General features: G+C 39.1%; 1 protein-coding gene across 3 annotated transcripts; it reads right to left on the bottom strand.

Annotated features, from left to right (window-relative positions):
- pax8 (paired box 8) lies at positions 1-14846 on the bottom strand. 3 transcript variants are annotated; one of them, XM_055040212.1, is made up of 12 exons: positions 14689-14846; positions 12318-12476; positions 8985-9150; positions 8673-8870; positions 8470-8546; positions 8145-8270; positions 7377-7552; positions 7052-7172; positions 6592-6849; positions 3583-3684; positions 2458-2547; positions 1-919 (listed from the first exon to the last, which is right to left on the bottom strand). In XM_055040212.1, exons 2-12 carry the CDS (start codon positions 12337-12339, stop codon positions 846-848), a joined length of 1410 nt encoding a protein of 469 aa, XP_054896187.1. In that variant the 5' UTR covers positions 12340-12476; positions 14689-14846; the 3' UTR covers positions 1-845. The 3 variants fall into 3 exon arrangements, with proteins under 3 accessions (XP_054896187.1, XP_054896188.1, XP_054896189.1); XM_055040213.1 differs by having other exon boundaries at positions 8985-9126; XM_055040214.1 differs by lacking the exon at positions 6592-6849.
- Between the last annotated feature and the right edge of the window lie 1339 nt (positions 14847-16185).

Raw genomic sequence — 16185 nt, 5'->3', positions numbered from 1 at the left:
TTCTTCATGCTTTTAATTAAAATATTTCTTTTAAAAAAATCAATATTTACATCTGCAATAATATTAATAACAGTATAAGAAAAAATAGTCACCATTTTTACTAAACATCAGAACGTCGGCATGACAAAAAAAACTTAAAACCAGTTGAAGCAAAAACAAATGTGTTTCCAGCCTTGTTGTTTACATCCCTCCCAGATCAACATTTATTCGCAGAGCACAATCACCTCCCCATAATTCATCATTTACACTATATACACATCACTGGAGAGATCCTTGAATTTTCTATGACAGACATTATGTTTTTAAAGTTGATATTTTTTCTCTAATTCTGATTCAGTGTTTGTCTATACAGAGAATCCACAAGCAGGTACAGAAGAACAGCAGGACTTCATATCATCACTGGGTTTAACGTTTCCATTAAAAAAAAAAGGAGGGGAAACATCCACAATGTAAACAAATCAGGCATAGTTTAGTTCGCAGAGGTTTGCATATCACCAAGCAATAAACTTGCACTGCCGAATCAAGTTGTACATGTGCCAGAAAAGAAAAAAAAAAAAGTCTTTGGCCAAAAAAACTGGTTTAAAGAGATTTCAACTGAAATGAATGCACAGTCGAGCTGAAAACATGCCCAGATAGGGTGTGTAAACACGAATCAGTCACCCTGCATGGTGGCATCAGTCATGACAAATAAATAAAATCAGAGGTTGTAGACCATAAAAAGGGTACGAGAAACAATTATTCCTCCAGCAGAGTTTCCAGCTTTGCCTCTCGTGGGCCGGGACCCCATCTGTCCACTACGTTTCTCAGTCTGGTTTCAAAGAGTCTCGGCTTGCAGCTGCGTGGGACTAGAGGTGGTCGTAGGCGGCGGCTGCAGAGGGGGGACCTGTGCGGGAGGCCGAGCTGTAGTAGTAGGGGGAGCCTGTGGAGGGAGACACAGAGAGCGGGAGCTGTTCACGGCGGTGGAAACATTTGCCAGCAGAAATTCAGAGACTGGTTGAGGTGTCTGTGGTTTGAATGTGAACTCCGTCGTGTACATTGCAAACGTTCAACTCGTGATGCTGGATTTTTCTCCATAACCACCAGAGGAACAGTTCATTTTAATGTTCATTTACTTTAATATCTCTAAGGTAAGGTAGGTGAATGTGAAAACAATGTTCTCATCCCCTATGTTTCTTTCAGATTTAATTTCTTTCAGCATAAGAGACAAGTGGAAAGAAATAATACATGGATATAAAAAACAAAGTTTGACGTTTGTGCACATTTTTTCAGGTTTTGCCACAGTTTCTTAGAATAAGGTCAACACATTGACTAGGCCATTCTAAGGCTTGAATATACTTTGATACAAAGCATTTAATTTCTTTTCTGCTTTGTTAGTACGCTTAGATCTGTTATACTGCTGGAAAGTGAGCCTTTAAGTCTTTTGCAGACTAAAGCACGATACTACTACTTTTATATTTCTCCATGAGAATCAAGTGTTCAGGGCATCAAATTTTTCTCATAAACAACATTTGTCTTGCAGGTCAAAAGCTATGTTTTGATCTCATGTCACAAGAGTACAGTTTTCCTCTGTCTGGCTTCCTGTTCCACCTGAGCTGTGGATCTCCACAGCTCCTCCAGAGTTATCATGGACCTATTGGCTGCTTCTCTTTTAAATGGTTTCCAGAGTCTAATTAAGTGACTTCTGAAGGCATTAGTTGTACTGGAGCTTATTAATTGCAGGAGAAAGTGTGCTAAATACAATGGCAATCAACCACTTGCAGCATTTTTGTAAACAATGTGTAACTTTTCTCCCACTTCACAGATAAACACAAAATAAACAACATGCAATCCCAATAAAGCATGTTGAGTGTTTATGTATGTTTGCTCCATGCCAATGCTTTGAGAGGCTGCCGAAAGATGACATATTTGCAATACAATTCATTAAACCAATGTGGCGTTTTACAAATTTTGTTTCTTTCTGCGTTTACTTTAACCTATTCAGATTTGCTTCATTTATTTATTTTTGACAAAATATTAAAACTGTCTGGCAGCGTTGATGTGATATTATTGGAAAAATAAAGATTAAAGACTTAAAATTAAAAAAAAATATATCAAGACAAAAAACATAGTCACTCTGTTAAAACACCTCAAACAATTAATATCCTGACACATTTTTTCCACAAGGACCAAAATGGCCTGATGGAACATGTGACCAAAGCATTGTGGGCTCAGTTTTCTGGAAGTTGCTCATTCAAATTCAAATCATGCTTTAATGTTTTTGCATTACAAGGTCAGCAGAGGTGATCCTCGTTAAATGTAAGGAAAATCACGGCTTTCTTTGCTTGAGCAGGAAAAAGAAAATAAAAATCAAACTCCTCCATATTTTGTCTTTCATAGTAGAGGTCATTTTCAACTTGCTAACCAATGATGCATAACAAGAAATATTGCACAACGCTGTCAGGGTCTTCTTCTGCTTACCCAATATGCTGGAGTTGGTGAACCTCCAGGCTTCGCTGTAGGAGGTGTAGGGCGAATGGCCGTAGGACTGGCCCGAGTAGTCTGCACCTGCTGGGAAATAATTGAAAAAAATGATGTCAGGAGACACATCTCTGCAGATAAAATTCATGAAGACGTTTGTTATTAAAGGGCGAGGAGGGGACATGCTTTGCAGAGTCGGGCCGTTTGTCTGCGTGCCAGCAACTGCTGGAGCTTAGCTCATAATTCACCAGCAGTTAGTGCAGCATGTAAACCATTAATCTGCGGTGCAGGTGGATTGCTGAGGGTGAAATCCCTCAGCCCAGCGGTGCGTGCACACACCCTGCCTCCGCGCTCTTTTTTTTTCTGCAGCGCTCAGCCACTCGCATCGTTCAGTCGCTGCCCTCTGAAACGTCCTCCTCTTTTGTTCGTCCTGCACTTCCTGCTTTAGCTTCACTAACACTCATTCTTCCTCTCTCTTTCTCTCTCTCTTTTTTTTTTATAACATTCCAATATCTAATTAGTAATTATGTTGGTTGGAATGAAGCCCTGAGCCTCCACCCCCACCTCCTCCTTCTCCTCTTCCTTCTGCCTCACCCCTCCACACGCCCCCTCCTCCTTCACTCGGTAATTGTGTATCAACGCTTCCTCACTGTGAGCCCACCAGAAAAATAATAAATCAGACCCTCTCATTTCGCGCTTCGGAGGGCAGACTTCAAATATAAAGGCACATCACACACACACACGCACGCACACACGCAACAAAGACCTCCTACTCTTCGGTTTGGATCCAGACTTCACATCTCTTCCCGCCCACCCTTGCTTGCATCTCCCTGCTGGGCCCCCCGGTTCCCATGGCGATATGTGGTCAGATGGGGGGTGTGAGCAGCAGGGCGGAACCCCCCAGCCTGTTCTCTGTACCCCCCGGGCCTGTGTGCACCCGCGTGCACATGTACACAGATCACCACCCTGGCAAAGGCTACTGATTAACTCAGCCTCCCTGCCTGTTAATCTACAAACCCTCCATCCAATGTTTTCTTCTCTTCATGCATTTCTTCTTCCTGTGTGACTCATTTGTTGTTCGCTTCTTTTTACTTTAAATGCCCCTCTGTGGGTTGCAGAGCGTACCTGCGACCATTCCTGTGATAGCGGAGGAGGAGTATCCTGTCTGGGCCGGGGAGGGGATGTGGGGTGGGTAACCTGGCAGGGTGGAGCTCACCATGTCACGCCCTGAAACGACAAAAATGAAACAAACTCGGTTACGTCTTGCTGTGGAGAATTGGCCAATCTGGAGAGAAAGTTCCCAAAACATTCACTAAGTTAATACTTTTATTCAATTTGCTTTCAAAAACAACCTTGTGCAAGTTCAAAACCTCCTGTAGTCCTGTAACATTTAACACTGGCACCAGTAAACACCTGGACATGTTGGTCATAATACTTGTTAGTATTTTATTAATTTATTTGAGATGTTTTTTTTTCCCTTGGTGGAATGCTTATGCAAGATAAAACCTTAAGATGTTTTAAAAAATAAGTTAGTGTGATAAAATTAAATATTCTGGCAAGAACAAGATCTGATACGTTATTGTGAATGGAAAGTGGAATCTTATTGTTCTTGTGAACAATGAAATGAGTTTTATGAACATAGAGGACACCAATCAAGAAACAAGATCCAAATCGGTATTTTCCGACTTGACTGAAACGTGCAGTCAAGACGAGGTAATTGTTCATTGTAACGTGAGATAAATGGCGACCTCCTTAGACAAAATGACAAGACACGCCATCACGTTGTTTGGATAACTTGCTGCTTATGCGTTTCACAAAGTGCTGGAATGAAGAATAAAATGTACCACCAAATTTCCCAACTTCTCATTAAAATAAATTACAAAACAGGGCAAAAGATTTGGAAGCAAGATTAAATTTATATTAAAAAAAGGTCATTTCACTGTTGCGCTTTGCGATAAAGTGAACATGATTGCAAAATCGACTTCTCCAGGTTGACAGCCTAAAACGGGGCAACACAGAGACGTACAAGACAAAGCTTCAGTGTATGAACAAATTCACTCCCATTTGCAGCTTAAGAGCAGCTTAGTGAGAATAATTAACCCAACATGCAAGTTTTTGCACAGTAAAGGGAGCTTATTGCAGCAAAACTACACATGTACAGGGAGAACAAGCAAACTCTTTGCAGAAAGACCCCAAAACCCTCTTGCTTAAGAAAAGGCAACAGCGATACAAATCTTTTCAACCATAAGCCTTAAGATGTGTTCAGCCAAAACATGCTAACATCAGTGAACCCTTAAATGTAAACGCAAAATCTACGTATCGAGATCCATGAACTCAAACTTAAAGTTGGTACAGAATGTTTGTTTTGCAGTATTGAAGAATGAAAAGTCAAACAAATTTAGATGGTCCGGCAGAAAAATGACCCCAAATACATAAAAAAATAATTTTTAGCATGATTAAATTAAGCCAATATTAGGCTTCTGCCTCCCTAAACCACTGACCTCCACTCTATTGAACATTTGGGATCTGTGCTTTAAAGCCAAGTGAGTTTCAGGAAACTAAACAGTAAATTAAAATAAACTCATCATTTTCTGGAAATATGCCAGAAGGATTTTAATGGTTACAAAAACTGTGTGCAACTTCATTAAAAGATATTTAATCAGATATTAGTGGCATTTTTTGTACATTTGTGCCCATACTTTCAGTGAACTAAAATATTTTCCCTCCTGTGGATGTCTTCGGTCTTAGCTTTTATTTGTGATCATCAAACTACTTTAATATAGAACATATAATTTGAATAAATCCAAAATGCAGTTTTTCAAATACTGATTTAATTCATTTGAATTAATATCACCCATTTACTTCTAATTGATTGAGATGTTGAATCAAGAAATACCTTAATTTGCAACACGTCTGAAGCAGGATAAAAGATCTTAAAAAGTAAATCAACATGGCCTAGTTTTAAGAAATGAAAAAATTCAATGTTGTCAATCAGTCTGGAAAGGGTTACAAACAAACATCTATCCTCCTCTACCTTATTGTCAGTATTCAAGCTTCAACAGGAAGAAATTTACAAGGTAAAAATGACCTCCATGGGAGAGTTTGAAGGTCAAAACTTCTGCTATAAGAAAACTCAAAAAACCATCTTGATGATCCCTAAATTATGAGGAAGATGTTTTGTGGACTTATAACACCAAAGAAGAACTTTCTCAAATGTTTGCATCCCATTGTGGCATAAAACTAATATAGCATTATAGAAAAGAACCACTAACCCACAGTCAAAGACTGGGGAGGTGGTGTGATGATCTGAGGATGCTTTACTGCCTCAAGACCTTCAAGAGTCCATTAAATTATTCCTTTTGTTTTGGCTGTCAGTTCATGATCTTAAGTTGAAGCTAACTTGGGTCATGCAACAGTAAGAATGACCCATACAAGTCCAGCTGTTAAAAAACAACAAAACAAAACAAACAAATACAAACAGGAAGGTTTTGGTGTTGCAGATTAAAAGTCGTATTTAGTGTTGAGTTAGATGAAGCGGTTTTTCATCCAAGAAAACACAAACCCTGCAAATAAGAACATGCTATACCTGGCTGACACCATAAATGTATTTTATATAGGCTAATGTGGGATTGATCATTTTCCCTTAATAAATTAAATCATAATTGGAAAACTCCATTGGATTAATGTCAAATTATTTGCCTTATTACAATTTGTTTTATGATTGCAATGATTTCAGCGACAATAAAGTGAAGACAGAATAAATTTGTGTGGGATCAACTAGTTTTTTTTGGGTAGTCTTTACTACCTGGAAAATAATTGGCACAAATAAACCAACAAAGTTCCAAAAATAATGACATTCATGTCATTAATGAGTGAGACAAAAAGCGTGAAAAAGTGATCATGACAGAAGTCAATAATTTGGAGAAACTTTCAGTCATTCCCTGGTTGCTCAGAATGTTTGTTATTGTTGTACTGATGTGAGGTTAAATGTTTTAAGATGTTCTTTTCAGCACGTGAACTGTGAAAGTTTTTAAAAACATCAAGCGGTCTCAGCATCCCCACACTAATGGTCAGAAACATTCATACTTCTTGCATCAAGATTGTGAACGTAAATGAGATGTATGAGTGAATTACCTGACATGATAGACTGACTGCTGAACTGCCCGTACATCGGTGCATGATGGGAAAATGAGTTGAAGGCATTGGGATATGAGTTGGAGCTGCCGCTGTTGCTGGCGCCGTTGCAGCTGCTGCTGACAGAAATGGGTTTCTGCAGCGCCTGCAGCTCCACGTACGCCAAGGTGGATGCCACCATGTTTGGTGAGGGGCTCGTACTGGTCACTTCTGGGGACATTTCCTGCTTCAGACAGAGCGGCAGAGTCTGAAGGGGCTCTTTTAGAGCCAGCACGCAGTGAGTGGGTGAGAGAAATGGAAACAAATGCTTAATGTAAGAAACACAATGCAGGGGGTTAAAATGAAGTAGGTTGACATGTGGAGAAGGTGAGGATGAGTGAAACGTCTGAGCCTAAAAGATGCTAAGAAGTCAGTTTGCATTTCAGATGCATGTCAGACGACATTACTCAAAGTATCTTACCGGTTACTACAGTGTAGCTCGGGTGTGCTGACAGATTTCGTCCAATGACAGAGCTGCTTGATGAGAGGCTGGTCTTGGCTTCGTCCAGATTGCTGTTGATGAGCGACAGCGGGTACAAAGTCTAAAGATGACAGACAGGGATTAGATATATTGGCCTAAATTTTGCTTCAACGTGAGCACAAGCAAAATTCAGTGGCAAGATTTCCATCACCACACAAATAAACAAGTACCACATTAGAAATAATAAGAAAGAGCATACAGAAAAGTTTCTGTACTATTTTCAGACTGAAGCAAACATAACTTTAGACTTATTCTTCACTGCTACCTGCTCTGCCTTGCCGCTTGAGGTGGAGCTGAAGGAATCCGACGGGTAGTGGTGACGATCAAACCCACAGTCCAGATGCTGTGCGGCTGTGGAGAAGTGTTCGACTCTCATCTGTTTCCTCGGGACGCCTGCGCTGCCCTGGGAGTCCACGCTGTGCCGACAGCTCTCCTGGTCACCTGGATCAACACAGCGAGGAGGAGGAGGAGGACGGAGAGGAGGGAATTCAAAACACTTTGTGTTGGTTTTTTTGTGCGAGGATTCACTGCACAAAAAGATTTAGAAATTATTTGCGTACATAATAACAAGAATCTAATTTTGCGTGTTTTTGACGTGATCCTATAATTAACTGAAAGAAACTCTATTATTGAGAAACATAGGTAAAATGGTCCTAAGAAGAAACTAACTTAACTTGTGGTGCACCTCAGGGCTATATTTTGGAACCACTTCTCTTAGACAAACTTTATTTTTGTGTCCATTTGGAGTATTGAAGCATAAGATAAATACTTTTAAATGTCTGTAGACCTCTCAATGAACTTGACTTCAGATTGTTTTGATGAATTTCCAGGGCATTTAGTTTTAGCAGTATTTAATGCTTACCATAAAGTTAAAGAGTGAAAACTATGTGATGATTTGAATGAAGTTCAAGTACAAACATTGGACATATATGAAAACTAAAAAGAAAACCCATCACAGGCTCATTTTTCACATCTTCTCTGTTTTGGCTTTCCAGCAACTCTGAGCTTTGTTATAATCAAATTCAGTCCTTACTGTCATCGTGGCTCCTCTTGCCGTCTGTATTTGGCGGGGGGATTCCTAACAAGCCGTTGATGGAGTAAGTGGAGCCCAAAGAGTCGGACTGAGGCGACTCTGGAGGGGTGACGGCTGAGCTTGGAACTGGGAAGCAGAGAGGAAAACCCTCAGAGAAGCAGTTACTTTTCCAGTAATCCTAATCGCACAAGGTCATAAACTTAATCCTACGGCCCAATAAGCAAATTCTTAACCTTTATAATTCAGTGTGCAGTAATAGAAAAGGATGATGAAGAAGATTTATGACCTTAACTGTGTGTGTGTTTTATAAGTATTAGAGACTTACTTAAGGTATGTCCTGGACTCAGACCTTTTCCATCCAGTGGGAGATTAAAAGGCTGTTGAACTTTAGTTCGAATTATTCTGCAAACAAACAAAAGACCCTCTATATTATCAAGCCTCTGAAAATGCTAGAAAGACTGCAAGAACTGTCACTGAGACCCGATGAAGGGTATAAAGGCATAAATGTTTTCTAATTGAGGTTTTTACCTGTTAATGGAGCTCACACTGGGCACCGTGTCGCTGTCACACACCCCTTCCGCCAGCAGTCGATCTCTGATTTCCCAGGCAAACATGGTGGGATTCTGCCTCTTGTACTCTGCGATCTTCTCCACAACCTTCGGAGTGGCCACCTTGGGTTTAGAGCCACCGATTACCCCCGGTTTGATGCTGCCTGTTTCGTAATACCTGTGAGAGATGGTTACCGTGTTCATAAAATCACCAAACGTGTCTCTGAGACGTAAACTGCTCAAAGGTCGCCGCAAGAGGAAGTCGGGGAACATGGTCCGTCGCTGTGCTCACCGTCCCAGGATCTTGCTGACGCAGCCGTGGCTGACCCGGAGCTGCCGGGATATGTCGCAGGGTCGGACCCCCTGGTGGGCCATGTCTACGATGCGTTGCCGGATAACTTCCGGAAGCGGGCGGCCATTAACAAACATTCCACCTAGTTGGTTAAGACCCCCATGGCCTGGGGGAGAAGGGGGGATGAACACTCATAAATGTCATGGAACTTCAGAGAGCTCAACCCACTTCACAAACACAAACGTCTGTCTGCTGATTTAATCACGAGCAGCCATGAGCCTGTCCTATTTAATGAATAAATAACCTCAGTTTGGCTCCATGAAATATTTTAAAAAAATTATCTAAAACACACAGTCAGTGTCTTCATAAATTACTGCCAAGTTTTTCAAATTTGCAAAGAAAGAAGCTAATTATTTTACACAAATAAAAGCAAAAGTTGAAACTGTCCAGTCAGTTTAAAAATTTAAAATTTAACTGTCCTTCAGGGACAAAGGCCTCTGAAAATTGTCAGAAACTCCTCACACCCTCAACATTTATGTTTTGAACATAACATCTAAAACAGAACCAGCAGATGGATACACAACTTTCTGTCCTGAGCAGTGAAATCACTGGACTGACTACACAAATTTGTATTGTTGAACTCATTTTAGATGTATATATTTGAGCTTTTTTTGTCTATGTTTTGTATGTTATCTGTCTTTTTTCTGTTCTTACAGATGGTACATCTGCTCCCTTTCAACTTGTCTTCTCTTTCTTTGGGGTGGCTGTATGCGATTTATATGCTTTTGTTTTTTAATGCAGCTGCAAGGTTGTGAGTTTGATTTCAGCTTCCCACATAAAGTTGTAGTTTTGGGCAAGGATGGATAGTTATGTAATTGGCTGCTGTGACTATATATTCTATTCTACAAAAAACAAAAAACAAAAGACAACTTGCTTGATAATACATTGTTTTCTTTATAGTGAAATATCAACTAATTTCTAGACTATATTCATAAATACTCTATTTCAGCTTGAGTTAAACATTCATGTGATTTTATGATGGACATTAGAAAACAAAGTCTTTTCTTTATGAGTGATGAATTTTTAATTGTTGGTTTAGGCTTATCCTCTCATGGATAATCCCTTCTGGTTTAACATTCTACTTATCTGTGTGTGAATGTAGCCTCTGTGTCGCAGACATACAGCTGTCTTTTATGTCAATCTTCCACATATTTTAAAAAATGATGTCAAATTGGTTCAATCAGCTTTTACATTGATCACCTTATTGTTCAATCAAGTGTAATATGAAGTACTATACAGAAGTTTCAGCATTCAAACAACAATTACCAAACACGCACACACAAAATGGAAAACCAAGCAAATATAATAATTCAGTTTGGCTTGTTGCTTCATGTCTCTGGCTGAGAAAGGCTGACAATTTGTTTTTTCTCTCAAAAGAGGTTAAGCTCACAGCTGTCACCGTGTTTTAAATACACAAATGCATAATAGAGGCTCTCATTCACGGATCTGACAGGAGCTGCTCCTTCAAGACGACAACGAGCAGCAGCAGCAGCAGCAGACACGGTGCGCTATTCCTGCGCTGCGACAAGAAAGAAAACCTGAGCTCCCAACACTCCCTGCTCAGCGTCCAGAACAACAGCAGCGCTTTTAATTTAACCCACTGAGTCCCCCAGCTTTCATTTCCACATCAAACGGCGGCCGGACGAAGGAGGGCAGCCTCTATTAACGCTGCCAGCCGAGTGTGGCAGAAGAAGAAGAAGAAAAAAAAAACCTGCCCGCCAAGCTTCATCAACCTGCAGGATATTAAAGAGGAGCGCAGCCGGGGGTCCTGCACGCGCACACACAGGCAGCGCGCGCGCACCGACAAACACAGCACGGATTTATTAAACTAATAGATAGATAGATAGATAGATAGATAGATAGATAGATAGATAGATAGATAGATAGATAGATAGATAGATAGATAGATAGATAGATAGATAGATAGATAGATAGATAGATAGATAGATAGATAGATAGATAGATAGATAGATAGATAGATAGATAATTATGTAGGTGTGAAGTTCATTATGCACCCCTCACATTTATTTATTAATCCAATTCTCACTCACTCTCGTCCATCTTCGTTTGTCACAAGACCAGGTTATTGTAAACATTACATTTTTTCTGCTGAGGTTAAGGCTTGTTTTCTCAGCCATAACTTGAATAGCATGTTCTCTTGTTTTTACTATTTTCAGAAAAAAACACAAAGTTATGGACACTGATCAATTAATACAATTAAAGTAAAAAAAAAAAAGAAAAAAAAAGAAAAAATAACGACATTATAAAGAGATCAAGGTACCATTCATTTGGCACAAATTAGTAGGGAGATTTTTGTTTGTTTGTCTTAAAGTAATTTTTAGAATGATTTATTAATTGTTTTGCCTCCTGAATAAATGTACTCACATTTAAATACAGAATTTTTCTTCATTTTGGTGTAAGTGAATTTTGGCTGCTGTACTGAAAAAAACAATCATGATTATTTTTTAGCAAATTCTGCAAATTTAGTGACAAATTCTGATGTTATCTTTTCCTGACTTTCACATTTCGAAGAGAGACATTGGATCCAGCATCGCATCAGGATAAGAAGCCATCATAAATTAATAAATAAAAGTTAATTGGATCTGTGAATAACTTACAACAAATCCTAAAAATTTAATTTCCCAAATTGGCAATTAATGAATAAAACACAATAATTTCAATTAGCTTATTTTTTCATTGGATTTTTGTAATTTCTCAATGCATGATTCTTTCCCCACTGAATAAATATATTCTGATGAAAATATTTCTTCCTTTTTTTGTGTGTGAAATTATGCGAGTAGAAAAAGCAAGATATTTATTTTAAAGTTTTACACCCATCTTTACCAAGAGCGTCCAAAAGTCTGAAGGGTGTAGTGCGTTTTCATGCAACCACTCTAAAGGCTTTCAGAAATGTAAATTGTGTCATACTGCTCCGTTAAATTTAAATCCATTTAGAATGTAAAAATCACAAAAAAACGTATTTTTTATTTTAGATATAACAAGTATTTTTGTGCATCTGTGTAATGTACTACAAGATGTTGCTTAAATGTTTGTATTCTGCCAGCCTAGCATGGGAGAAAGAAAATTTCAGGTTCTCTGTTTCCATATTGTTTCAATTGTTTCAGAATACCAAAAAACAACAATAACAAAAAAAAAAAACAGCTTCAACAGATTATTAAAAAGTTGACAGACCCCAGCTTTGAAGGCACAGAAATGTAAGGTCTTATTTCTTTGTGTTTCAATCAGAGAGCTTAGCAGAGGCAGCTTGCTTACCTCTTCCAGTGCCTCCGGACATAACCCTGAGTTTCAACTCCCTACTCCACCAGCTGAACGTGACGCCCTGCTCCACCGCTGTCCCGGTTAAAGTGCCTGCAGTGAGCCTCCCGCCTCGTCTGACATGAGTGTGTTCTGGAGTCCGGCGCCGATGTCGGGCTACGGGAGACGACAGCGAAACATGAAACGGACAGTTTGTGTCATGAGCGTCTCTGAATGCGGCTCATCTTTTCACACATTATGACGTCCAACTTGATTTGGTCCTGGATGGGGAAGCATACATGTCTGATTTTCTCCATGTGTGTTAATGAGACAAACAGCAGCTGACAAAGTCTCAGAGGCCTCTGGACAAATGTGAAAAACAATAATTTATATTGACTTGTGTGAAGTGCAAACGATAAAGCTGCTCTAATTCTAACAATGCCTACAGCTAATAAATCTGTTTGTTTTGGGTTTTGAACTCAATAAATTGTGTTTGTGTGACTGCAAAAAAGTAGAGTGGTTGTTTTTGGAGAATGACATTTAGGGATCAACATGCACAAATCTGAGACAATATCTAAGGCACATAGAAGTAGAAATAAACTGCTTTTTGGTCTGTTAACTTGCATTGAGCATTACAAACCAAGATCGAGTGCTTTTACTTTAAGCGAACATAATTCTTCTGTGCCAGTCTGCTTGTTTCCAAATGTGACAAAACAAGTTGCACTGCATTTACATTTTGTCATTTAGCAAATGCCTTCATCCTAAGTGACTCGTGCAAGTGAGGAATATCATTCAAAGCTCTAGAGCTTTAAAGTGCCAAATAAATTACTGCATGCCTGGAAGAAGCGGAAAAGATTTAAAAAAACAAAACAAAAACAATGGCAGGTTTGCGCGTGTAATAATATCCATGGAAAAATTGAAGGAGCTTCATATTCTAAAAGTTAAACGTGGCCAACATCAAATAGGAAGAGGAGAATTAAGAGCCGAGACAATTTCTGAGCACCTGTTAAATCAATTGTCAGACACTGTGAGTCAAAGCCTCGTTTGAAGGCTCCATCTGCTCGGCGCCCTGGTTTCTGCTTCAAAAAGTTCTGAATTTATGAATAATGACATAAAATTTGACTTCTTAGAGAAGATGAGTTTGGCTTGGCTTCCCTGCATCAAAAGTCATCTACATTCCTCAAGAAAAGCTGCATAATTAGACTCAAGACTACAGTGAAACACTGACTTTCAGAAAAGCGCCTCCTGCTCTGTCCTGTTGAATGTGACCTGAAATAATTATCCCAAAGTAATTATGTGGCAAAACATTCTGATACAGCCTGATTTTAGCTTCAAATCTTTCACTTTGTCATCATCAAATTACTTAAGTTTCACCCCATCAATGAAAACATCTTTAAAGTTCAGCCTGTACAAAGTTTGAACTTTGTCATTTTATTTATGTGGAACTATTTTACTGCAGCTTTACTTGTTACTGCATGTAACAACGTTTAGATCTAAACCCAATAGACTATACTGTAATCTGACGTATTTGTTCATATATTAATACAGACAATATTAACTGAGTCTGCTTCATTGTAAAGTGCCTTTGTTGAAAATTGGCTCTGTAAGAATAAACTGTAACATCTAATACAATGTTTCTCATTAATTCAGTTATTTTGTATTGCCTTTTTTAGTGTATTATATGCAACTTAAAAACAGTTTTAAAATGTTATTGAGGATAATAATTAAACAAAAAAAAAATCCTAAAGCTGTGTGCAAATTGTTGTAATTTTTAATTTAAATAAATTATTTAATTTCAAGGAAACATCCCTTTATTGCATATCTATTAGCATTTACTCCCGCTACTACAAATACAACACATACTTAAATCGTGTCCCTGGGATTCAAATCAAGTTTTAATGTTTAGGATTTTAAAATAATAATTGTAATAATGATGAAGGAGACAACAGATATCGTGTCATGCATGATTTCCAGCTGAACTGCTTGCATTATTGTCTCATCAACAAACGCTACAGGCTGAACATCATTTATTGATCATCAGAACTATATAGGCAGAAAACAAACAAACAAAAACCAGAGCAAGTAATGCGTGATAGACTAGTTGTAGTAAATTAATCTCTGTTTTAATATATTCGGTTTGAGCCACAACTTCTGCATCATGTCAGTTGCTCACTTCATGCTCATTTGGCTGCATTATTTTTTCCTTGTTGATCCACTTTCCTGGTGACCACCGAGGCCCCCCACAGTGCGCTCTCTGCGTCTCCCGGCAGTTCGCGGCATTTCAAGAAACAAATTAAAGCTCCGCTTCTGCTCCTCAACAAATTTCCATCATACTGAGAAAGGCAGCAGGCGACAAAATCCCGCGAGAGACGTGGAAAACCGAGCTTACCTTTCCCCCGCGACGGAGCTCCAGGTAAAAACGTGGCTTAAAAAAATAATAGTAATAATAATAATAATAAAAAGAAGATCCACGGCAGATATAGTTTTATTATCCAACTGATGGGTCTGTTGCGGTGAAACGCGGTGTGTGTCCTGACTCTGACTACACTGCGCGCTGCTGGATTGTGTGTGTGCAGCCGAAGCCGACCCAGGTTTTATCCAACCGGGCTGCGCGCAGCTCTGCGCGCCGATGCCATTGGACGGGGAAGATGAGGGGAGGCGTGGCTCTTGAAAGAAAAGGAGAAAGGAGGAAAAAAAGAAAGGAAAAAGAGGATGACTGATCTGGTGTTTTGGTGGCATATCACCCACTGAGTGAGCGTACGGAAACACTTGAGGTTTCCATTTAGATCCAGTGTCAGGCGCGCTTTGATCAGACTGTTTAAGGACATTTCTTCCTGTCTTGATTAAATGAGACACCTGAAACTTGGCCAAAAACGGCTTCGAAATGTTTTCAGCTAAAGCAATGATCCCAGTCTGCTTTTACGCATTGATTTTAAACTTAAAATCAATGCGTGATAGACTATGCGTGATATATATATATATATATATATATATATATATATATATATATATATATATATATATATATATATATATATATATATATATATATATATATATATATATATATATATATATATATATATATATATATATATATATATATATATATATATATATATATATATATTAAACAAAACGCATTGTTCTGTTTAATAATGTTAATTTTGTGTCTGAACTGAAAAAATGTTCTTTCTACATTTGTACCTTCAATTCTGAACCAAAACAGCGTTTTTCTTCCTCCTTGTCCATCTGATTCAGTGACACAGATCAGACAAATTAAGACATTAATTCAGATGAATTATTGTCAAGGCAACACGCGCTTCACAAGCCACCTCTGGCTCTCAATTTACCCTTTTAGGAAGCCAGGGTAGATTCTGCGGCCCAGCATGCTGCTGTTTAACACCTGGCTGTAAACAGAGCCACATTTCAACAGCTCGCCTCCCTCCTGCCTGCAAAGACAGTCATAAAACGTGTGAAAAGCAGGCGCACGAACCGAACAAACCCACTCAATTTGCTCTTTTCTCACCTCTTTATTCCGCAAAAAATATTTCACTTCCAGTTGCCACAAAATTTTCTAAGTGAACCGCGCAGGCAGACGTGGAAAGGACGAGGCGATTCCTGCGGGCCTCAAACGTGCGCCACGTCACGGCGAGGTGTCGGGACCCCGGCGTGTTTAAAACACTGTGGAAGTTGTTCTCACCAGTCTGTAAAACAAACACAACACCCTTAACGGCAGCCACCCATGGCACCGTGTCGTCTGTCTCCTAAAAAAAAAACCCTTCCATCAACTCCCTTTGGTTTTATCAGGAGAAAAGTTAAAGCCACGCAACTGCAGATTTCTGCAGACTGGAGAAGAAGCAATGAAAGCACAAAAGCTCTTATC

This window comes from Poeciliopsis prolifica, unplaced genomic scaffold (genome assembly GCF_027474105.1).
Source record: "Poeciliopsis prolifica strain line A6 unplaced genomic scaffold, Auburn_PproV2 SCAFFOLD015, whole genome shotgun sequence".
In the NCBI taxonomy this organism is placed as follows: Eukaryota; Metazoa; Chordata; class Actinopteri; order Cyprinodontiformes; family Poeciliidae; genus Poeciliopsis; species Poeciliopsis prolifica.
Note: the sequence above shows the minus strand (reverse complement) of the source record. Positions and strands in the feature narration are given on the sequence as shown.

Coding starts and splice junctions, on each gene's coding strand:
- pax8 (XM_055040212.1), bottom strand. CDS start 12,339: ATGTCCGGAGGCACTGGAAGAG. Junction 9,151..12,317: donor GTCCGGAGGCACTGGAAGAG/GTAAGCAAGCTG, acceptor CTTCTCCCCCAG/GCCATGGGGGTCTTAACCAA. Junction 8,871..8,984: donor GTCAGCAAGATCCTGGGACG/GTGAGCACAGCG, acceptor CATCTCTCACAG/GTATTACGAAACAGGCAGCA.